At 42.2% G+C, this 24,294-nt stretch overlaps 1 protein-coding gene across 2 annotated transcripts in view; it reads right to left on the bottom strand.

The window, feature by feature from the left end:
• The window catches only part of svild (supervillin d), a 150,090-nt gene that overhangs the window by 8,284 nt on the left and 117,512 nt on the right, over positions 1–24,294 (bottom strand). For both annotated transcript variants that reach the window (XM_084165650.1, XM_084165649.1), the window contains 9 exons: positions 19,712–19,859; positions 19,179–19,324; positions 18,924–19,099; positions 18,122–18,251; positions 17,272–17,584; positions 13,499–13,653; positions 13,220–13,325; positions 586–793; positions 235–368 (listed from right to left, as the gene is read on the bottom strand). In XM_084165650.1, coding sequence (XP_084021776.1) covers positions 235–368; positions 586–793; positions 13,220–13,325; positions 13,499–13,653; positions 17,272–17,584; positions 18,122–18,251; positions 18,924–19,099; positions 19,179–19,324; positions 19,712–19,859 — 1,516 coding nt within the window. The remainder of the gene's footprint in view (positions 1–234; positions 369–585; positions 794–13,219; positions 13,326–13,498; positions 13,654–17,271; positions 17,585–18,121; positions 18,252–18,923; positions 19,100–19,178; positions 19,325–19,711; positions 19,860–24,294) is intronic.

The following is a 24,294-nucleotide window of genomic DNA, read 5'->3' as shown; positions in this document are numbered from 1 at the left end:
CTGTAACGTAACAAAATGTGGAAAAAGTAAAGGGGTCTGAATACTTTCCGAATGCCTACGGTAAGGAATATGTATGTTAGGGTAAGGAATCTGTATTTTACGCTAAATAATCTGTATGTTACAGTAAGACTACCATTAAGACGTGCGTTACAGTGTAGTCAAAATGTGATACGATAAGGAGAGAGGGTTACGGTAAGGAGTGTGAATGTGTTACTGTAAGAAGTGGTACGGTACCTTGGAGCATGCAGTCATATGCCTTCCTGTCCTGCTGTCCCAGAGCATTCCTGAACCCAACTGGCTCCGTGCCTTCCTCTACCTCCTCCACCTTCAGACTGCTGTTACTGTTCAGGCCCAGCTCAGAAGGATGCCTTGTAGACACACACGTAAGCAGACACACAACCACACATTAACAAACAAACACATTTATTTCCATACACTAAACAAATGGCACACCAAACAACTAGTCAGAGCCTAAAAACGAATGTATTTGCTTTACGTTTGGTCATAGCCGCAGAGTTGCTATGTCAAAATAAAGCAGACAGCACCAAGTCTCTCCCATAAACAGAGACCGTATAAGATCCTCACCTCTGCTTGAGCATTTCCACGGCCCTGGTGCCCACCTCCCTGGCGCCGGCGTGGGACTTACATCCATGCCACAGGTAGAGCTGTTCCTGGTGGGCCGCCAGCAGAACCAGGGTGGCACGGGAACGCAGGCTGGCACAGCAACACTCCACCTCCACCAGGGAAGCCTCCACAGTGGCTTCCCCGCGCACGCAGTACAGACGCCAGCCGCCTGGACAGGGAGACACACGGACAAATTCAAGCAGACACACATTCAAGTATGCACACAAACATATTAAAGCAGACACACACAAGCTCAGTGGCACAAAATAGACTGAGACAACGTGTGGTAATCACAAATCAAGTTGGAAGCACTGTTTTAATGCCACTCAAGGTATCCGTTCCAGTAGTGCTAAGTGAATTATAAATAAGTGATCGCCCAGCTACTAGCCATATCCCTGATTCTGATTTTGTTTTGAAAGAGCCTACGAGATTATCTTTCCAGTAATGAAAAGAGTGCTATACAGTGGGGGAAAAAAGTATTTAGTCAGCCACCAATTGTGCAAGTTCTCCCACTTAAAAAGATGAAAGAGGCCTGTAATTTTCATCATAGGTACACGTCAACTATGACAGACAAAATGAGAGAAAAAAATTCCAGAAAATCACATTGTAGGATTTTTAATGAATTTATTTGCAAATTATGGTGGAAAATAAGTATTTGGTCACCTACAAACAAGCAAGATTTCTGGCTCTCACAGACCTGTAACTTCTTCTTTAAGAGGCTCCTCTGTCCTCCACTCGTTACCTGTATTAATGGCACCTGTTTGAACTTGTTATCAGTATAAAAGACACCTGTCCACAACCTCAAACAGTCACACTCCAAACTCCACTATGGCCAAGACCAAAGAGCTGTCAAAGGACACCAGAAACAAAATTGTAGACCTGCACCAGGCTGGGAAGACTGAATCTGCAATAGGTAAGCAGCTTGGTTTGAAGAAATCAACTGTGGGAGCAATTATTAGGAAATGGAAGACATACAAGACCACTGATAATCTCCCTCGATCTGGGGCTCCACGCAAGATCTCACCCCGTGGGGTCAAAATGATCACAAGAACGGTGAGCAAAAATCCCAGAACCACACGGGGGGACCTAGTGAATGACCTGCAGAGAGCTGGGACCAAAGTAACATAGCCTACCATCAGTAACACACTACGCCGCCAGGGACTCAAATCCTGCAGTGCCAGACGTGTCCCCCTGCTTAAGCCAGTACATGTCCAGGCCCATCTGAAGTTTGCTAGAGTGCATTTGGATGATCCAGAAGAGGATTGGGAGAATGTCATATGGTCAGATGAAACCAAAATATAACTTTTTGGTAAAAACTCAACTCGTCGTGTTTGGAGGACAAAGAATGCTGAGTTGCATCCAAAGAACACCATACCTACTGTGAAGCATGGGGGTGGAAACATCATGCTTTGGGGCTGTTTTTCTGCAAAGGGACCAGGACGACTGATCCGTGTAAAGGAAAGAATGAATGGGGCCATGTATCGTGAGATTTTGAGTGAAAACCTCCTTCCATCAGCAAGGGCATTGAAGATGAAACGTGGCTGGGTCTTTCAGCATGACAATGATCCCAAACACACCGCCCGGGCAATGAAGGAGTGGCTTCGTAAGAAGCATTTCAAGGTCCTGGAGTGGCCTAGCCAGTCTACAGATCTCAACCCCATAGAAAATATTTGGAGGGAGTTGAAAGTCCGTGTTGCCCAGCGACAGCCCCAAAACATCACTGCTCTATAGGAGATCTGCATGGAGGAATGGGCCAAAATACCAGCAACAGTGTGTGAAAACCTTGTGAAGACTTACAGAAAACGTTTGACCTGTGTCATTGCCAACAAAGGGTATATAACAAAGTATTGAGAAACTTTTGTTATTGACCAAATACTTATTTTCCATCATTAATTTGCAAATAAATTCATTAAAGATCCTACAATGTGATTTTCTGGATATTCTTTTCTCATTTTGTCTGTCATAGTTGACGTGTACCTATGATGAAAATTACAGGCCTCTCTCATCTTTTTAAGTGGGAGAACTTGCACAATTGGTGGTTGACTAAATACTTTTTTCCCCACTGTATATACTGTATATGCAGTATAAATGTTATCAATTATTATTATTAGTAGTAGTAAGTGCTCATGTGAAACATATACCCAGGGCTCTAAATAAAAAAAAATCATTGGTAGCACTGGTGCTCCCAATTTATAACAGTTAGGAGCACAACATAAAATTTAGGAGCACCAGAAAATATGTTTAATCGATTGAGATATAGCCTATATTGGGCCTATATGTATTCTACCTACTTCTGAAGCACATATTGTGCCCTAGAAACTAATGTAACCCTGTAAATACATTTGTTTATTATAAAAATCTAAAATGTTGATACAAATACCTGTCATTGAAATGACAAAGTAATTTGTGGAATAATAGGTTTCTACATTGTGTAAAAGCCCTATTTCCTATTGAGATGCATTTCATTACAACAGTTGGTCTTAATGCTAGGTCAGTCGTAGCTACGTCTGTGACCAGAATTTACACCTGTTGCACCAACCAAAATAAGACTAGTCGCAATGCTCGTTCATGAGATATGATGCTTGATAATAGAGCCCGACCTATATGTTTTTTGGGGTCCGATACCGATTCAGATTTGTTTAGGGACAAAACCTACCGATATATCTGCCGTTATACTGTTTTACAGCGGGGAAATTAAAACGTTTTATTTTTCCATCCTGAATTCTCATAAAATTCCATCCAAAAGAGCAATTGTCGAAGAAATATGCTTATATTGTGACAATAATCACACATGAGAATGGCCACAAGTGTTCAGATAAGCATGAGATTCCCTTTTTTTCATCCTATTTATTGAATATCGGTTATCTGTGAATACTGATATAGCGTTAAAAGGCCAATCTCCGATTGGATACTTGTGACTACATTTCCCATTTGAGTCTTATGTACCATTTCCAAGATTGTACTTTTATCAAATGTACAAAAAAGCCAGACTCAGAGCTTCAAAATGGTATATCATACACTAGTGGCGGTCAGTGCCGTTTAAGATTAGGTAGGACCACTTTCTTTTCATGAGGATGGCCTTAATTCTATTACAGCAAATTGGATGACTGTTATTCATATTCCATTTACCCAGTTCAAAGTAACAGCAATAGGTTTAGGCTACTACATGATACTCTAATTTTCCCTATACCCATCATGAGGTTGATACAACTGAATGACAGTTTACAACGTAGGTGCACACAGGTCGAGAGACAAATTTGAGGTGACAGACAGTGACACATGGACAGACAGTGACATTAAATATCGCCTTGCACACTCTTGCCTGCATTTAGCTGATATAGGGTGTAATCATTAGTCCAACAGTTGCAAACAAGTTTCTATTGGACAAATTCAGGTATGTTTATCCCTGTTTTGTTCCGTTTAAGAAACGTTTTTCAACAGAATCGGCAGAATGAATACACCCCTGATCACGTGTAAACACAGTTCACTTTCATAGCAGCCAAGTTGTATTCCTTCTCGCATCTATGCGCTCTCCTCCTCTCACCTCTTCCCTTTGCTTGTGGACTTCAATGCACAACACATCAGCTGTATGTGACCAGGGGAAAAAACCTTTCCAAGACAAACAGCTACACACAGCCTACATCGTTGTCACCATATTAGTTAAAGTAACGTCACAGTCAGCATAGCTAATAGAACTAACACGTTTGTAAACCCGATACAATCATGCAGTAACGATACAGTGTACAGTCAGTAAGCAGTTACACCGGCGGGCCCCGGTGGCAATAAAACCAAAAGCTTACTTTGACTTGGAAGAGTTCCAGTGTTGTGTTGGAAAGTCAGCTAGCTAACATAGCATCCCTCTGTTTGAGTAGGGTGTTTCAGTAGGCTAAACTAGCTAGCTTCATTTGCTAGCTAAGTAAGTGAAACTGAAAAAAAACGTACGAAATCTTGCTTCTCCTTCATTTTGGAAAAAATTAATTTGTTCAAAACTGTTCAACTACTGTCTTTCTCTCTCTTTGAGTCAAATACTCACCACATTTTATGCACTGCAGTGCTAGCTAGCTGTAGCTTATGCTTTCAGCAATAGATTAATTCTCTGATCCTTTGATTGGGTGGACAACATGTCAGTTCATGCTGCAAGAGCTCTGATAGGTTGGAGGATGTCCTCTAGAATTTGTCATAATTACTGTGTAAGTCTACGGAAGAGGGTGAGAACCATGAGCCTCCTAGGTGTTGTATTGAAGTCAATGTACCCAGAGGAGGACGGAAGCTAGCTGTCCTCCGGCTACACCGTGGTTGTTGAGGCTACTGTAGACCTTCTTTGTAAAATTTTGTGTTTTAATCAATTATTTGGTGACGTGATTATATTTAGTATAGTTTTACCTAAAAGGATAACGTTTTAAATGTTTTACAATTTCATTTTTATGAAATTCACTGAGGAGGATTGTCCTCTCCTCCCTCCGCTGAGGAGCCTCCACTGTCATACACTGCAGATTGGGGAAACATGGGAAAGTTATTTTTATTTGAAATGTGATAAACTTATTCCACCTTGTAGACAAACAGCAGAAAATTCCCTTTAAAGTTTCAAACTTGCTCGAGAGCTCTTTTTTAAGTACGCCCATTCAGCAGTGTTCACACCCTCTTAAACCTTAGCCCCACCCATCTCTTTAAGTATTCATGTGTGGCTATGTGCTAAACTGAGTGATTAAGGTAGTGTAGTAAACAAGTGGTGAAATTTATAGCCTACAATAAGGAAAATCTCCAGGTAAAAATACACTTTATCTAGTCCTTAGCCTATATCCTAACATGTTGTTCTTCACATGGTAAACACACTATATCAAATCAATCCAAATCAAAGTTAATTTGTCATGTGCACAGGATACAGAAGGTAAACAGTACAGTGAAATGCTTCCTTGCAAGCTCTTCTTCAACATGCAATATCAATAGAAAAGTATCAATAGAAAAAATTTGAACATAAAAATGCAGTAGATGGCCATATCACACCTGGCTAAATGTATGGGTCATGTAATCATCTGGCTAAGTGGAGACTTTTGTCTAGACATGTAGCAAGCCAGCTAGCTAGCTAAACAAGTTCATGAACCATAATCCCAACCCATATAGATTAGCGTTTGCATTTCGTCTGCTCAGCTTTCTTGGAACGTTATGTCATGTCGCTCCAGTTCACACTGACAGTGTTCAATATGCCAAGAATTATCACATCTTTTTTTGTCTCTGTCATAGATGTCGTGGTATTTGCTTGTAGATATAATTCTGTGAGAGTTGTTTTATACAAGAGTCTTCTGAGTTCTCTTTTCGACTTTCTCCGCATTTGCAATCAAACTTCACAACTTTGTCCTTCTCATACTCTGCTTCTACCAGCCATTCCACTGAGTTCAAAACTCGCTCATCTTCTTCCGTTACAACACTGTTGATCTCCGTTTCTTCCCCATCACTGTCATAAGAAAACTCTGCAATGTTTGGTTCAATGACAATGTTGTTGTTAACCAAATCAAAGATTTCTTCATCATCTGATTCATTCAGCTCATCGTCCTCCAGAAAGTAGTCCATCCCCTTACTGTATGGGACACTTTAAACACTTTAAAATGTGCCTTTAGAGGCCATGCAATTCAATACTAATCTTTAAAACAAAATCAATTTAGGTCAAAAGAGTTCTTATTAACAAAGGAAATAGAGGAACTAATAAAAACTGTACCTTAGAGGCACATAATAAATTAGAGGAAACACAAAAATAAATGGAGGAACTTATTCAAGAAAGATCAAGTGCAATATATTATCAAAATAAAGCGAACTGGATGGAATATGGGGAGACATTTTTTAATCTTCAACATAGAAATGCTACCAAAAAGAATTTACTGTAAATTTCAGTGCATTCTTTTTGATAGCATTTCTATGTGGAAAATAATGTTTTTCTGTTAATAACGTAAAATGAACAGCTGTACAGAAAGATTCATGTGAATGCCAAATTACAGAGGAGGAACTTCATGATGCAATTAAAGCCTTTAAGTCCAGGAAAACTCCAGGGTTGGATGGCATACCAGTTGAGGTATACCAAACCTCTTTGATGTACTCAGAGGACCGTTATTAGCATGTTTTAACCACTCATATAAAATTGTAGATTAACAGATACTCAACAAAAAGGTCTAATTTAATTATTACTGAAACAGGACCAAGTGGTAAATAGAAAGATCCAGTCCATTTAAAAAACGGAAGGACCCTTCCCTTCAGTGTTGTGATGCAAAAATTCTAGCAAAATGTGTAGAGCATATAATTAAAAAGGTATTGTTGGATATGATTCATCCTAATCAGATAGGTTTTCTACATGGACGATACATTGGAGATAATATAAGACTGGAAACAATATAATAACAGTATGAAAAATCAGGGAAACCAGGCCTGGTACTCATAACTGACTTTGAAAAGGCTTTTGATAAAGTACAACTGGAATTTATATATAAATGCCTGGAATATTTCAATTTTGGAGAATCTCTTATACAATGGGTTAAAGTTATGTATAGTAACCCTAGATGTAAAATAGCAAATAATGGCTAGTTCTCAGAAGGTATTAAACTGTCAAGAGGAGTGAAACAAGGTTGTCCACTATCGGCATATCTATTTATTATGGCCATTGAAATGTTAGCTATTAAAATCAGATCCAACAATAATATCAAGGGGCTAGAAATCCAGGGATTAAAAAGAAAGGTGTCATTGTATGCTGATGATTCATGTTTTCTTTTAAATACACAATTTGGATCCCTGCACAGAGGATCTAGATAATTTTCTAACCTCTCTGGATTACAACCAAATTATTATAAGTGTACTATTTTACGTATTGGATCACAAAAAAAATAGAATCTTTACATTACCATGTACTTTACCAATAAAATGGTCTGATGGTGAAGTGGAAATACTCTGTATTCATATTCCGAAATAACAAAATTTTCTCACAACAATACATTTAAATAGAAAGTTAGCAAAAATAGATAAGATCTTGCTACCATGGAAAGGAAAATACCTGTCTATTTGTGGAAAAATCACCCTGATGAACTCTTTAGTCATTTCCCAGTTGACTTATTTGCTTATGGCCTTGCCTACACCTAGCGACTAGATTTTTGAATTATATGAGCAAAAAATATTCAATTGTATTTGGAACGGCAAGTCAGAGAAATTTAAACGGGCCTATTTATATTATGAATATGAATTCGGAGGGCAGAAATTATTAAATATTAAAGCATTAGACCTCTCATTAAAGGCTTCAGTCATACAAAAGTTATACTTAAATCCGAAATGGTTTTCTAGCAGATTAGTAAGAATGTCTCACCTCATGTTCAAGAATGGCCTTATTCCCTTTATTCAGATTACAACCTCTCACTTTCGCTTATTTGAAAATTAAATCTCCAAAATAACGCTATTTTTAAAACAAGCCATAGAAAGTTAGTTGCAATTTCAGTTTAATCCAGTTTAAAACTGTTTAAAAACAGTATAATCTTTGTAAATTATATCATAAATAGGACTGGTGGAGTTGTGTCACACATGCAGCTAACAAAAATATATGGAAATGTCTGCTCTATCCAAAATTACAACCAACTAATTGCAGCATTACCACAAAAATGGAAGAGGCAAGTGGAAGGGTGAGAAAGTAAGGAACTTGTCTGTCGGCCCTGAATTAATGACCAAAAATCGTTAAAGAAAATTGTGATAAATACAAAAGTATACCAGTTTCATTTAAGGACCAAAAGATTGACAGCTGTGCCATACAGATTGAAAAATAGTTGGGAAGAGATTTTCGATGTACCGATTCCATGGCACATGGTTTATGAACTGATACACAAAACGATGCCGGATTCAAAATGTAACGTTTTTCTATTGAAATTATTATACAGAATTCTTGCATAATATATATATATATATATATATATATACAGTGGGGAAAAAAAGTATTTAGTCAGCCACCAATTGTGCAAGTTCTCCCACTTAAAAAGATGAGAGAGGCCTGTAATTTTCATCATAGGTACACGTCAACTATGACAGACAAATTGAGAAAAAAAAATCCAGAAAATCACATTGTAGGATTTTTAATGAATTTATTTGCAAATGATGGTGGAAAATAAGTATTTGGTCACCTACAAACAAGCAAGATTTCTGGCTCTCACAGACCTGTAACTTCTTCTTTAAGAGGCTCCTCTGTCCTCCACTCGTTACCTGTATTAATGGCACCTGTTTGAACTTGTTATCAGTATAAAAGACACCTGTCCACAACCTCAAACAGTCACACTCCAAACTCCACTATGGCCAAGACCAAAGAGCTGTCAAAGGACACCAGAAACAAAATTGTAGACCTGCACCAGGCTGGGAAGACTGAATCTGCAATAGGTTAGCAGCTTGGTTTGAAGAAATCAACTGTGGGAGCAATTATTAGGAAATGGAAGACATACAAGACCACTGATAATCTCCCTCGATCTGGGGCTCCACGCAAGTTCTCACCCCGTGGGGTCAAAATGATCACAAGAATGGTGAGCAAAAATCCCAGAACCACACGGGGGGACCTAGTGAATGACCTGCAGAGAGCTGGGACCAAAGTAACAAAGCCTACCATCAGTAACACACTACGCCGCCAGGGACTCAAATCCTGCAGTGCAAGACGTGTCCCCCTGCTTAAGCCAGTACATGTCCAGGCCCGTCTGAAGTTTGCTAGAGTGCATTTGGATGATCCAGAAGAGGATTGGGAGAATGTCATATGGTCAGATGAAACCAAAATAGAACTTTTAGGTAAAAACTCAACTCGTCGTGATTGGAGGACAAAGAATGCTGAGTTGCACCATACCTACTGTGAAGCATGGGGGTGGAAACATCATGCTTTGGGGCTGTTTTTCTGCAAAGGGACCAGGACGACGGATCCGTGTAAAGGAAAGAATGAATGGGGCCATGTATCGTGAGATTTGGAGTGAAAACCTCCTTCCATCAGCAAGGGCATTGAAGATGAAACGTGGCTGGGTCTTTCAGCATGACAATGATCCCAAACACACCGCCCGGGCAACGAAGGAGTGGCTTCGTAAGAAGCATTTCAAGGTCCTGGAGTGGCCTAGCCAGTCTCCAGATCTCAACCCCATAGAAAATCTTTGGAGGGAGTTGAAAGTCCGTGTTGCCCAGCGACAGCCCCAAAACATCACTGCTCTAGAGGAGATCTGCATGGAGGAATGGGCCAAAATACCAGCAACAGTGTGTGAAAACCTTACAGAAAACGTTTGACCTGTGTCATTGCCAACAAAGGGTATATAACAAAGTATTGAGAAACTTTTGTTATTGACCAAATACTTATTTTCCACCATAATTTGCAAATAAATTCATTAAAAATCCTACAATGTGATTTTCTGGAATTTTATTTCTCATTTTGTCTGTCATAGTTGACGTGTACCTATGATGAAAATTACAGGCCTCTCTCATCTTTTTAAGTGGGAGAACTTGCACAATTGGTGGCTGACTAAATACTTTTTTTCCCCACTGTATATATATATATATATATATATATATATATATATATATATATATATACACAGTGAGGGAAAAAAAGTATTTGATCCCCTGCTGATTTTGTAAGTATTGCCCACTGAAAAAAAAAAGATCAGTCTATAATTTTATTGGTAGGTTTATATGAACAGTGAGAGACAGAATAACAACAAAAAAATCCAGAAAAACGCATGTCAAAAATGTTATAAAATGATTTGCATTTTAAATGGGGGAAATAAGTATTTGACCCCTCTGCAAAACATGACTTAGTACTTGGTGGCAAAACCCTTGTTGGCAATCACAGAGGTCAGACGTTTCTTGTAGTTGGCCACCCGGTTTGCACACATCTCAGGAGGGATTTTGTTCCACTCCTCTTTGCAGATCTTCTCCAAGTCATTAAGGTTTCGAGGCTGACGTTTGGCAACTCGAACCTTCAGCTCCCTCCACAGATTTTCTATGGGATTAAGGTCTGGAGACTGGCTAGGCCACTCCAGGTCCTTAATGTGCTTCTTCTTGAGCCACTCCTTTGTTGCCTTGGCCGTGTGTTTTGGGTCATTGTCATGCTGGAATACCCATCCACGACCCATTTTCAATGCCCTGGCTGAGGGAAGGAGGTTCTCACCCAATATTTGACGGTACATGGCTCTGTCCATCGTCCCTTTGATGCGGTGAAGTTGTCCTGTCCCCTTAGCAGAAAAACACCCCCAAAGCATAATGTTTCCACCTCCATGTTTGACGGTGGGGATGGTGTTCTTGGGGTCATAGGCAGCATTCCTCCTCCTCCAAACACGGCGAGTTGAGCTGATGCCAAAGAGCTCCATTTTGGTCTCATCTGACCACAACACTTTCACCCAGTTCTCCTCTGAATCATTCATATGTTCATTGGAAAACTTCAGACGGCCCTGTATATGTGCTTTCTTGAGCAGGGGGAACTTGCGGGCGCTGCAGGATTTCAGTCCTTCACGGCGTAGTGTGTTACCAATTGTTTTCTTGGTGACTATGGTCCCAGCTGCCTTGAGATCATTGACAAGATTCTCCCGTGTAGTTCTGGGCTGATTCCTCACCGTTCTCATGATCATTGCAACTCCATGAGGTGAGATCTTGCATGGAGCCCCAGGCCGAGGGAGATTGACAGTTATTTTGTGTTTCTTCCATTTGCCAATAATCGCACCAACTGTTGTCACCTTCTCACCAAGCTGCTTGGCGATGGTCTTGTAGCCCATTCCAGCCTTGTGTAGGTCTACAATCTTGTCCCTGACATCCTTGGAGAGCTCTTTGGTCTTGGCCATGGTGGAGAGTTTGGAATCTGATTGATTGCTTCTATGGACAGGTGTCTTTTATACAGGTAACAAGCTGAGATTAGGAGCACTCCCTTTAAGAGTGTGCTCCTAATCTCAGCTCGTTACCTGTATAAAAGACACCTGGGAGCCAGAAATCTTTCTGATTGAGAGGGGTTCAATTACTTATTTCCCTCATTAAAATGCAAATGAAAATATAAAAAAATTTACATGCGTTTTTCTGGATTTTGTTGTTGTTATTCTGTCTCTCACTGTTCAAATAAACCTAGCATTAAAATTATAGACTGATCATTTCTTTGTCAGTGGGCAAATATACAAAATCAGCAGGGGATCAAATACTTTTTTCCCTCACTGTATATATATATATATATATATATATATATATATATATATATATAACATTCTATTAGTTGTAAGAATTGTGTATAATAATGTGGGATACAAACATCCCAGCTCTGCAGATTTGGCTGCGAATAGACAGAATCATTAAATCATTTGTTTTGGACCTGCCCATATGTAGCTTGTTTTTGGTCGCAGGTTCAGGAATGACTGAAGAATTGCAACATTTACCTAGAGCTAACTCTGCAAATAGCACTGCTGGGTGATTTGAAAATACATAGTCATTCGATCAATAATATAATTAATACTCTTAGCAAAAATTTTTATCTTCAATTTACAATCTGTAGAAACTATGAGAATATAAAGGTTCAGAACTTTTGTGAAAAAGCACAGTTGAAAAAAAAATTACATAAATAAAAATAGTCCATCACAACATTCTCCCACTGAGCTTTGTCGATAGCACCGGTTAAATTCAGGGCAGCAATGTTGTTGAGAGCTGTAGCAACACGTTTGCAGTTGTCCATTGCTATGATCTTTTTTTTTTATATATCTGCGGTAGACTACTGATCAGGGAAGCCCCCATTATGTTATAGACAGTAGCCTGTGGCATGGCAGACCAATCAGGACTCATCTCTCGGCATGACCAGCTCCGCCATTATCTCAGCTATTAGCAGGACTAACCAGAACATTTTGCTATGTGTTATGTAGCCTAGTGGATTATTTTTCTCTTCACTTGCTTAGGCTAGGCTACTCCCGACCAAAAGCCTGTGACTTGTCTGATAATCAATCGGATTTAGTTTCACTGAATCTTTGTCTGTATTTGGTTAATTCATCTCTGGCTGGGCAAATAAGTGGAGTGAAGATTATAATAATAATAAATAATAATATATTATCTATTTGTTTGCTCATTTATCACTTATCAGAAACATTTAGCATGCTATAAAGTAGCCTAAATCAAGGGTAGCCTATTGTTTAGCTATTGACTAGCGCATAGGCATCTCCAAAAGCCTGTGGAGGTTGTGAAATATGAACACGAGACTCACCTGCTTCTGAAAATATAGACTGCTATTTTCTATGAGTATTATGATGAAAACAGTCCCAATTTAACACGCAACGCCTGCTCCTTAGCCTACTAGGTGTAGGATCTGACATAGGAAGGAAAAATATAGGTTGGTAATATAGGTCATATCATAGGGGTCAAATCTTTTGAACTGTTTGGGCTATAAACAAGCTGTAGTAATGGTACAACCATGATGGTAATGAAGATGCGCTCCCTTTCTTCTGTAGGGCACTCCGAAAAAACGGAGTGAAGACTAATCATTACAACAATTATTATCAGGGTGATTTTTTTTCTAGGTGTACTGGTGCTCCCAAATAAAATTCCAAGTTGCACAGCAAAATATTTAGGCGTGTATTTAGAGCCCTGCATATACCTGTGTTGTTGACGCCATCATCTTCTCTGCTGCCCTTGTGGATAACCAGGCCTCCCTGGAAGAGCTGCAGGAAACATGGAGGCTCCTTGCCCTGTGTCACCAACACCTAACCACCAGCAAGAAAGACAGACCCCATTGTAACACAACTGATTCAACCAATCAAGGTCCTGTTGAACAGCTAATTCATAGAATCAGGTGTGCTAGATTAGGAGGGTAACTGTCCCGGGGAAGTGTTAGGCATCCCTGCACAAGTGATCCCTTTGAGTGCTGTGGACTCACCTGCGCCCCCCTGTGGTTCCCCAGCTCTACGGTCATCAGTGCGGAGGTGCCCTTGCCGCTGACGCTGGAGTGACGGCCCTGCCAGAAGAAACAGGCGCTTCGCTCCCGACCCGGACCCCCACTACTCAGCTCCCCCGGCTTCTGCCTCTTACCCACTGGAAGACAAATAATGAAACAAACAAACATACAAATTAAAATGTGAATTAAAACTATTCTTAGGTAGCAGAATGACTTTTGCTTTCCTCTGAGGGCACACACTTTCTAGAAGGCTTAAATTGAAGATATGGCAAATAGGAGTGGCAATATCGTCCACTATTATCCTCAGTAATTTTCCATCCAAGTTGTCAGACCCCGGTGGCTTGTCATTGTTGATAGACAACAATCATTTTTGCGCCTCTTCCACACTCACTTTACAGATTTCAAAAAGACAATGATTGTTTTTCATAATTTGGTCAGATATACTTGGATGTGTAGTGTCAGCGTTTGTTGCTGGCATGTCATGCCTAAGTTTGCTAATCTTGCCAATGAAAAAATCATTAAAGTTGTTGGCAATATCAGTCGGTTTTGTAATGAATGAGACATCTGATTCAATTAATGATGGAGCTGAGTTTGCCTTTTTTCCAAACATTTCATTGAAGGTGCTCCAAAGCTTTTTACTATCATTCTTTATGGCATTTATCTTTGTTTCATAGTGTAGTTTATTTTATTTTTATTCAGTTTAGTCACTTGATTTCTCAATTTGCAGTATGTTTGCCAATCGGTTGATCAGCCAGACTTATTTGCCATTCCTTTTGCCTCATCCCTCAACCATTCAATTTTTCAATTCCTCATCAATCCATGGGGATTTAACAGTTTTTACAGTCATTTTCTTAATGGGTGCATGCTTATTAGTAACTGGGATAAGCAATTTCATAAATGTGTCAAGAGCAACGTCTGTTTGCTCGTCATTACACACCACGGACCAACAAACATTCTTTACGTCAACAACATAGGAATCACTACACAACTTATTGTATGACCTCATACACTATATTAAGCCCAGCCTTTGGAACGTTGGTTTTCCTAGATGTGGGCTACTATATTGTGATCACTACATCCGATGGATCTGGATACTGCTTTCAAGCACATTTCTGCAGCATTAGTAAAGATGTGATCAATACATGTTGATGATTTCATTCCTGTGCTATTTGTAACTACCCTGGTAGGTTGACTGATAATCTGAACCAGGTTGCAGGCACTGGTTATAGTTTGAAGCTTTTTCTTGAGTGGGCAGCTTGATGAAAGCCAGTCAATATTTAAATCACCCAGAAAACATACCTCTCTGTTGATATCACATACAATATCAAGCATTTCACACATGTTATCCAGATACTGACTGTTGGCACTTGGTGGTCTATAGCAGCTTCCCACAAGAATGGGCTTTAGGTGAAGCAGATGAACCTGTAGCCATATTACTTCAACAGTATTTAACATGAGATCCTCTCTAATCTTTACAGGAATGGGGTTCTGAATATAAACAGCAACACCTCCATCACTGGCATTTCTGTCTTTTCTGTAAGTGTTATAACCTTGTATTGCTACCACTGTATCATCAAATGTTTTTTCCAAGTGAGTTTCTGTGATAGTCAGAATATGGATGTAATCTGCTACTAACAAGTTATTAATTTCATGAACCTTGTTTCTTAAACTACATATGTTAACATGGGCTATTTTGAGCACTTTTCTGGGAGGCTTGATTGTTTTCATTGCTTTACTGGGAAGCTTAGCAGAAGTAGATATTCTCATGTTATTTATGTTAGTGCAGGGTGAGCTGCATTCAGTGGACTTCCTACTAGGGCACACTGCCTCAGTGCTAACAGCATAAATCTGGTTCATAGACACATGATTGCTGCATACAATAGCTGTAGGATCAGGAGAGGCATTCAGGGCAGTTAGAGGGACATAAGTTAGGTTACTTACATTGTGTCTACCAATGCCCCTGGTATAATGTACATTTGCTAAAGCATTATGATGACTCAGCGACACATTATCTCAATGCAGCCTTTAATGAGGTGAAATTATTTTGGTGGATCCCAACTTCCTTATAAAATGTATTTTGTTTTCAAAAGGTATCAAAATTGTCAACAAAAGTTACACCCATTGAGCTGCAATAATCAAGTAGCCAGCTGTGAAGCCCCGTGTAGTTCAGTTGGTAGAGCATGGCGTTTACAACGCCAGGGTTGTGGGTTCGATTCCCACGGGGGGCCAGTATGAATTTATTTTTATTTTTTTATGTATGCACTCACTAACTGTAAGTCGCTCTGGATAAGAGCGTCTGCTAAATGACTAAAAATGTAAAACATGTAAGAGAAAGAATCCTGCTAAAGCGTTCAATGCCACGATTCAGAGAGGGCACAGAGCCAGATATGATGGATATTTTATTAGTGTCTAGCAGAGAGTCAATCAGCTCTTTGAAAATCCAGTTTCAACTGTTCAGAGCTGCCCATCACAATGTCATTAAAACCCACATGGACTACGATAGAATCGATGTCCATGTCCTGGCGTAGTATATTTGGTTGCAGTTTAGTAATGTCATTTACTCGAGCTCCGGGACAGGACATTGTTTTTGCACGAGGAACAGTCACATTTCTTACCATGGAGCTGCCCAAAATCACGGCTGGCGAGAAGGACGAGGAAATCCGCCCACTTCCACGCTTCACAGGATGGTGCAGGCCTCCGACAGATGGAGAAGCCCCGCTCGATCCAGAGCAGGGACGGAAGGTTGCCGACGTCGACTTCGAAATCGTAGGGGAAGGAGTAGGCACAGTGGCCGCAGACACAGGTACCTCCAGCGACTAAGGTGCAGGAAGATCAGGCTCCAGGGCGGCGAAACTATTTGTTGTTTGTATCCGCTCCGGGCCTCTCGTTGGGAGTATAGGCTGCTTTGCGGCAGGCCGCTGTCTTCGTCTTCCACGGCTCGTGACGTGACCATCGATGATTGCCATGCTCCTCTTGCTGTGCTCCTTCGACTCCGCTATCAGATGGGGAGGAGAGGCAGGAGATGGCTCCCCTGGTGAAGGAACCCCGGGCAACACCGGCCAGTCGGATAATGACAAACGACAAGACGGCGATGCATCCAACATGCGCGAACGCCATTCAGCCACCGGTGTAGAAAAGGTAAACATTCCACTCTGCGTTTTCCACAGTTTCTTACGTAGGCTGGCTACCTGTGTGATTAAGGAAGCCACCTCAAGCCTATAATGCACGGCAAGCAAACAATTGCCGCATTGGAACTTTGAGTGATCCAGTTTGTCCCGAAACAAAGCGTAGTAGATACAGCTCCTACAGCGCTGGAACCGTTAATTTACCTCTCCAGAGGGCTCCATTGGAAAACTCATCTGGGGCTAACGTTAGCTATAGTAAGCTCATGAGATATTATTCTTCAAGAAGCAACAGGTATACATATATGGCAAAAACGTCTAACTGTCACAGATTGCGTATTTAATCCTGGTAAAGCATTGATCAAAGCATTTGATGATGATTGTTTATGAAATATTCAAGATATAATATCAGTGAGCTGGAGTTTCTCACAACAGTCTTTTCCTCCATGCCTCTGGAACTATGAACAACTACAGTGTGCAAAAATCTCCCTCTTCTCAACGACCCCCTGTACTACTTCTCCTCCCATAGAGATACAATATAATGTTACATCTAATACCGTGACTCACCCACAGCGGCCCTTCGTCCAGCACCTTTAGTATTTTTTATGATGTGCGTATGACACTATTACTCACCCACAGTGGTGACCGAGTACTTCCAGCGGATCACGTAGGTGTCTCCTTCGTGCAGCTGGCCCAAGCTCGCCGCCACCAGCTCCTCCTCTTCAAACTCCCGGATATGCCAGGCGTCCACCTCCACTGTGGCGAGCTCTGCCTGGCGTCCGTCCTCTGTTTGGACCAGCCCGTAGCCACGCTGCACGTCCACGCCCTCCAGGAGGCTACGTATAGGGCCTCCCGCACTGTCCAGCAGGGCCTTGGCGTCGCACGGTTTTAAGACGTCAGGCTTGGCCGCCTCAAGGGGCGAGCGGAGGGTAGAGTGGACAGGGCTCTGGAGGGGGAGAGAGAGTGGGGGAAATAGGTATTGTTAGCAGTTTTTTAAATGACGTAGCTTTCCACAAAAGCAATGGGACCGTATACTGTATGACTAAGTACGTGATTATACCTCATAACATGATGACCCAATGTGACAAAGGGCCTGAAAAGGGTGCAACCTATTTATCTATTATTTTTAATACTTTAACATAAGGTTACAAAAATAAACTAGAATCCCGATACCAGGACGCTTTTCATTTGTCTACACAGACATTCTTCTCCCCGTCTCCTCATCTGCACTGATCTGAAAGAACTGACCAGGTGAAAGACAGCCTAATGATGAGCTTGCACCATATTGCTTTCACCTGTCTTTTCCAATCCATTGCTTGCTCTCTGGGGTTTGAGGCTGGTTTCTGTATAAGCACTTTGTGACAACTGCTGATGTAAAGAGGGCTTTATAAAAAAAAGTATTGATTGATTGAGGACAGATGTTTAAGCAATTGAGATAAAGCCCATCATGGCCTCACCCTAAACCTTAAGCCCATTTCCTAACCTTGGCCTCCTCCATGGCAGCCTCCTCTTTCCTCTCGGCCCAGTCCAGGAACTTCTCTCTGAACAGAGCCGTCTCGTTGTGCTCCGACAGACGGCCGAACAGAGCCCAGCTGGGACGTCCCTCACCCTGCCTACACACAAAACACATACAGATACACACAAACATTGAGAAAACGACACCAACAAAAACACTTTCACACAGACAGATACAAGCGGTGCATCTAAAGTTTTGATGGGGGAAAAAAATCAATACAATTACATATCACAATATTATTTTGGACGATATTATAATGATACTTTGACTCAGAGTATGTCTCTCTGTAGCAGACATGTAGTGAGCAATATGTTTGGATCATCAAATCACAATATCGAATCGAATATCGCAATACATATAGAATCGTGAATAGCAATACATATCATATCGGCACCAAAGTATCGTGATAATATCATATCGTTATGTCCCTGGCAATTCCCAGCCCTAATCTAAAGTGTTGTCTTCTCCCCATCTTCTATCCATCTACACTGACTTCAACATTTGCAAATACTTATCACTGCTAAACAGATGCCAGACATATGCTGCCATACTGTAGTGTAGACAGTCCTTTGCCTCTGCATATTCGTGTTAGTGGCACTCAGTTCAAATGAGAGCACTGGTCCTTCAAACACTAGTCCTTCAAGCAACTCCAAACGTTTTTGTGGCATGAACCTGCAAGACCTTTTGAATTGTCCTGTGGCCATCAAAAACTTAGCGATGTGATTGGACAGTGTGCATAAAAAAGGCAGGCTAAGAGCTTGAGACTCACTCAGGGACATCAGTATTGGATGAACAGGCATCCAGGGGGTTGACCCTGCAGCTGCTGTAGTCGTAAGAACCGCTCCACAGCTGCTTCCCTAATTGGACAGCCACCTTTCTGTCACCCAGGGGGACGTCCTTCCCCGTCCACACGTACACCTCACTGCCAAAGTCAAACACTAACACCTAGAGAGAGAGGGAATCTGGAAAGTCAGACACACACATGCACACGCGCACGCACATGTGCACACACACAGCTATATACCTCTTTAGAGTTGAGCAGGGTGACACTGGGGATGGAAGCCCAGACCTCTTTGTGGGGCACCAGTTTTCCCTCCTGCAGCCCGTAGACCCCATTAGAGTCTAACACACCACTTTCATACAGCTCATCCTCCTCCGGCTCCCCTGCACCTGCACACAAATGGACATGGAAATGGACATAAATGTGTGTGTTGAGAGGTGGAGGTGGTATTTTGGGTTTTGGAAGGTGGTGTGTGTGCGTGTGCGTGTGATGGGGTGTATTAGATATGGTCATCAAATAATATACAGTCATCTGTGTGTGGTCTGTGTTCGAGTGTGCACCTTGGATATGTTTACGACCTGGTCCACTGTGTATGTGTGTGTGTGTACAATAGTGTATTTATGTATGCACATGTATTTATTTTGTGTGTACACTATGTGTGTGTGTGACTGTGTGTGCACATCTACTGGTGTGTGTGTGTGTGTGTGTGTACAATCCATGAGCACACTGTATGTGTGTGTTTGTGTGTGCGTGCGTGCGAAAATGCACGCATGTACCTCTGTAGTCTGTCTTGCCCCCCAGTAGGTCCCAAAACTCCTTAGCCCATTTGTTGTCAGTGTTGATGCCCTCCTCCAGCACAGTCACCTGGGAGGCCTTACAGCCAAGGTCCCTCTTAGCCTGCACGAACGACGCCATCTCTGAGGCCTAGGGATACAGGACAGGCCACAGAGCTTAGACCATGGTCGTGTTCATTCGGGCAAGCATTGTAAAACTTTTCAAAATGTTTTGCAACAGAAAATTAAAATGAGTGTTTCTTATTGGACAAGTCCAGGTAGTCCCTCCCTGTTTGTCAGTTTTTTTCTAATTTAGTGCCTAATGAACACAAAAAAATGAAAATGTGTGTTGTTATTGGACAAATTCAGGTAGTACATCCCACTATCAAAATGCTTCAAAACATATTCCACCTACTGAACACGGGGCTCAATACTGACTGGAGACACACACACACAGCCCGACATTCCCCTAAAGCATGCATTATCGTCAACTGGATAAATATCATGTAATGTTTGATGCCAGGTTGTGGTCAATTCAGTTTTCAATTCCAGAAGCGAAATTGACTTCCATTAACTGAAAATAGCCCATTGTTTTCTATGACGATTTTTCAATTCATTATTTGTATTTCGACTAACTTCCTGACATGACTGAAACTGACTATTTTCAGATCAACAGAAGTGTCTGAGGATTAGGACCTAGACACTGTTTCTGGATGGGGCCTCAACTACAGTACATTGATCAAATAGAAAAGTTGATCAAATAGAAAAGTATTATAACAGAGGGAGATGACCAGATCAATGTGAGTATGGTTGCAGAGAGGGGAAGGAGAGAGGGTAGTGTGGAGCTGAACAGTAACACATTTCAGAAGAATGTTGCCATTGTATCACATGGTGGCCATAGAGCAAATACATACAACTGTTGAAACATTTGACTTTACTGATCTACTTAACTCTAGAACTGGCAGCCATATAATACTGAATGCACCAAATGGAACCTTTGGTTTCTATGTGCATCAGTGTCTCTTATGACATGATTACTTTTAAACTCTAGGCTCTAGGCTAGAACTCATCCCCAACATTCTCTAGAACCTTGGCATGTTGGCAACCAAGCCCCCCAAAAAAGACATCCTACTCGGAAACTAGCTGTGAAACATTACTCTTCAAATATGTATCCTAAAATCTAAGACTTCAGCTGAATTTCGATTCTTGATGGATCATCATCATAGAGAAGTACTGCCTTAGGAGGAGTGTAGCGCCCTCTAGGCGTTGGAATGACTACTAAGTGAAGGGGGCAAGTCTCTCCCTTGGGAAATGCCGCTCGGCTGAGCAGGCCACAGAGTTTGAGAAGGTAGAGAGCTGCTCCTCTTCCTCCCCATCCTCCTCCTTCTCCCAAGATGGTGTCTCTCTGTCCTCTTCACACACTACTGTTGACACCAGAAGCAGCACTGGGACCTCCAGCCTCCACCAGGCCATCCCGCAGTTCCTCTCACCTGAGGAGCAGCAGCAGTGTGGAGAGGTTGAAGTCACCTCCACTGTTGAGCCACTGGTCTGCCAGGTCAAAGTACACCGGCAACTGAAACAGGCTAGTCCCCGCCGCCATCACTGTGAGGCCCAGGGTGGAGACCAAGCCTCCCACATCTCCAGCTGGCCCATGGTCAACAGGCTGAGGGCCCCAGTTCTTGACCAGGGAGATGACCAGGTGAGGCAGGGAGGGGGTGAGGGAGAGAGCTCCACTAGATGGAGTGTCCCCAGGCCCAGCTCAGCCATGTTCTTCACCAAACTGGACGACTCTTCTCTCATGACCGAGGTAGAGTCATGTCACCGTATTGTACAGCTGCATTGTTAGAGAGCCACTCTGAAACAATTTTCCATTTGATAGAGTTAAGGGTCTGATTATTGTCATACTGTGTGGTGTTGACCTACTCTCTCTCTCTCTCTGTCCATCCATCTCTCCAGCATCAGGAGAGGAGGAAGAGGTTGGTGGAGCAGGAGGAGAGCCTGCGGGAGCTCAAGGAGCCCTTGAAGAACAGGTTCTTCCAAAACACTGCTGGACTCTCCTAGACTTCCATCCCATCCCCATCCTCGTACCCAGAGAGGAGCCCCACTGGCAGGACTGAGGCTCAGGAGGAGCCCCTAATCCACGGTCACTCCATCCCAGAGTACCAGCAGATCTACCACTCGGTGGTGGACTCCATGCTGGTCACTGCCTCTGTCCAGCCCCCCCGCTACAGCCTGAACCTGGGCCGCAGGATCAAGCAGCGCCTGTGGGAGGCGCTCTGGTGCCCCACCTTCACCATCACACAGCTGACTGAAGGACGGGTGGGGGTGGAGGAGACATTGGGCGTGAGACACTACGCTCCCCAGATAGACGTGGACATCAGCTTGGAGCCAAAGTGTCAGCAGTCTCAGAGGAAGAGGGCCAAGCACTGAACTGAACTGCTGTGTGATGAAAATCCATGGAAGTGCATGAGTGAAGTTAGGGCTATGGTGCTCATTTGAATTTCCTGGATTTTTCTATGGATTCTATGGATCCGTCCAAAATGTTATCCTAAAACATTGTTTTTGTGTTTAATTATAGACAGAGGCTGCGGTTCCAAAGGTAACCCCCCCATTCCGGCCCTGTCACAACCCCCCTGGGAGCCTCTTCCCCAGAGCAAAAAATCTGTATCACGTTCTGCGCATATGATTCTTTACCTCTACTTGACGCACACATTTTTGTGGTCAACATCCCTTCACATTTCTCACTGTCAATGCCAACCATCTGATCTCAATCAGTTTAATTGGAATATGCATTTAGATCTTCTTGAGTTATGTACAGTGTTTCGAAGTACAGTGTTGTTTTGAATTATGTACAGAGACCGAATTTTTTAGCAGATGGTGTTAACGAACTGTAGCATACCTGTGTTTTGTTTCAATCAAAACACATTTTGCCTAGTGGCGCGTGCTGTTGAGTTTTGGCCGCATGAGAGAAAAATTAAACCATTCGCACAATCATCCTTAAATCTCACGAGGTGGTGTTTTTTGTCTTACAGTATTGTTATAATATATGCTGTTATATTCTGTTCTGTAGATTGTAGAATACTATCTTTATGTGATCTTAAAGACATTGATTCAGCTTTGATGTAACTTTATTAAACAAGCACTATTCACCAGAGCAGACTGTTCTCAAGGCAGCCGAACGAGTAGAGCAGACACTGTTAGTAAAGTAGAGAATCCCGCGCATGTACAGAAGCTTCTGATTTTTTGCTATTGGGAAGAGGGTTCTGAAGAATTCGGAACCACAGACACTCGTTAATTACAGTGCATTCAGAAAGTATTCAGACCTCGACTTTTTCGACATTTTGTTACGTTACAGCCTTATTCTAAAATGTATGTAATATTTTTCCCCCTCATCAATCTACACACAATACCCCATAATGACAAAGCAAAAACAGGTTTTTAGAATTTTTTGCACATTTATTAAAAACAAAACTGAAAGATCACATTTACATAAGTATTCAGACCCTTTACTCAGTACTTCGTTGAAGCACCTTTGGCAGCGATTACAGCCTCGCATCTTCATGGGTATGATGCTACAAGCTTGGCACACCTTTATTTGGGGAGTTTCTCCCATTCTTCTCTGCAGATCCTCTCAAGCTCTGTCAGGTTGGATGAGGAGCGTCGCTGCACAGCCATTTTCAGGTCTCTCCAGAGATGTTTGATCGGGTTCAAGTCCGGGCTCTGGCTGGGCCACTCAAGGACATTCAGAGACTTGTCCCCCCAGTCTGAGGTCCTGAGCGCTCTGGAGCAGGCTTTCATCAAGGATCTCTCTGTACTTTGCTCCATTCAGCTTTCCCCCGATCCTGACTAGTTTCCCAGTACCTGCCGCTGAAAAACATCCCCACAGCATGATGCTGCCACCACTATGCTACACCGTAGGGATGGTGCCAGATTTCCTCCAGACGTGATGCTTGGCATTCAGGCCAAAGAGTTCAATCTTGGTTTCATCAGACCAGAGAATCTTGTTTCTCATGGTCTGAGAGTCCAAGCGGGCTGTCATATGCCTTTTACTGAGGAGTGGCTTTCATCTGGCTACTCTACCAAACAGGCCTGATTGGTGGAGTGCTACAGAGACGGTTGTCCTTCTGTAAGGTTCTCCCATCTCCACAGAGGAACTCTGGAGCTCTGTCACCTTCCTGACCAAGGCAGTCCTCCCCCGATTGCTTAGTTTGGATGGGCGGCCAGCTCTAGGTAGAGTCTTGGTGGTTCCAACTTCTTCCATTTAAGAATGATGGAGGCCACTGTGTTCTTGGGGACCTTCAATGCGGCAGAAATGTTTTCGTACCCTTCCCCAGATCTGTGCCTCGACACAGTCGTCTCGGAGCTCTACGGACAATTCCTTCAACCTCATGGCCTGGTTTTTGCTCTGACATGCACTGTCAACTGTGAGGCCTTATATAGACAGGTGTGTGCCTTTCCAAATCATTACATTTTAGTCATTTAGCAGACGCTCTTATCCAGAGCGACATACAGTTAGTGAGTGCATACATTTTTCAAACTGGCCCCCCGTGGGAATCATGAAAATCATGTCCAATCAATTGAATTTA

The sequence above is a fragment of the Coregonus lavaretus genome (genome assembly GCF_964263955.1).
Source record: "Coregonus lavaretus genome assembly, chromosome: 1".
NCBI lineage: Eukaryota > Metazoa > Chordata > Actinopteri > Salmoniformes > Salmonidae > Coregonus > Coregonus lavaretus.
Note: the sequence above shows the minus strand (reverse complement) of the source record. Positions and strands in the feature narration are given on the sequence as shown.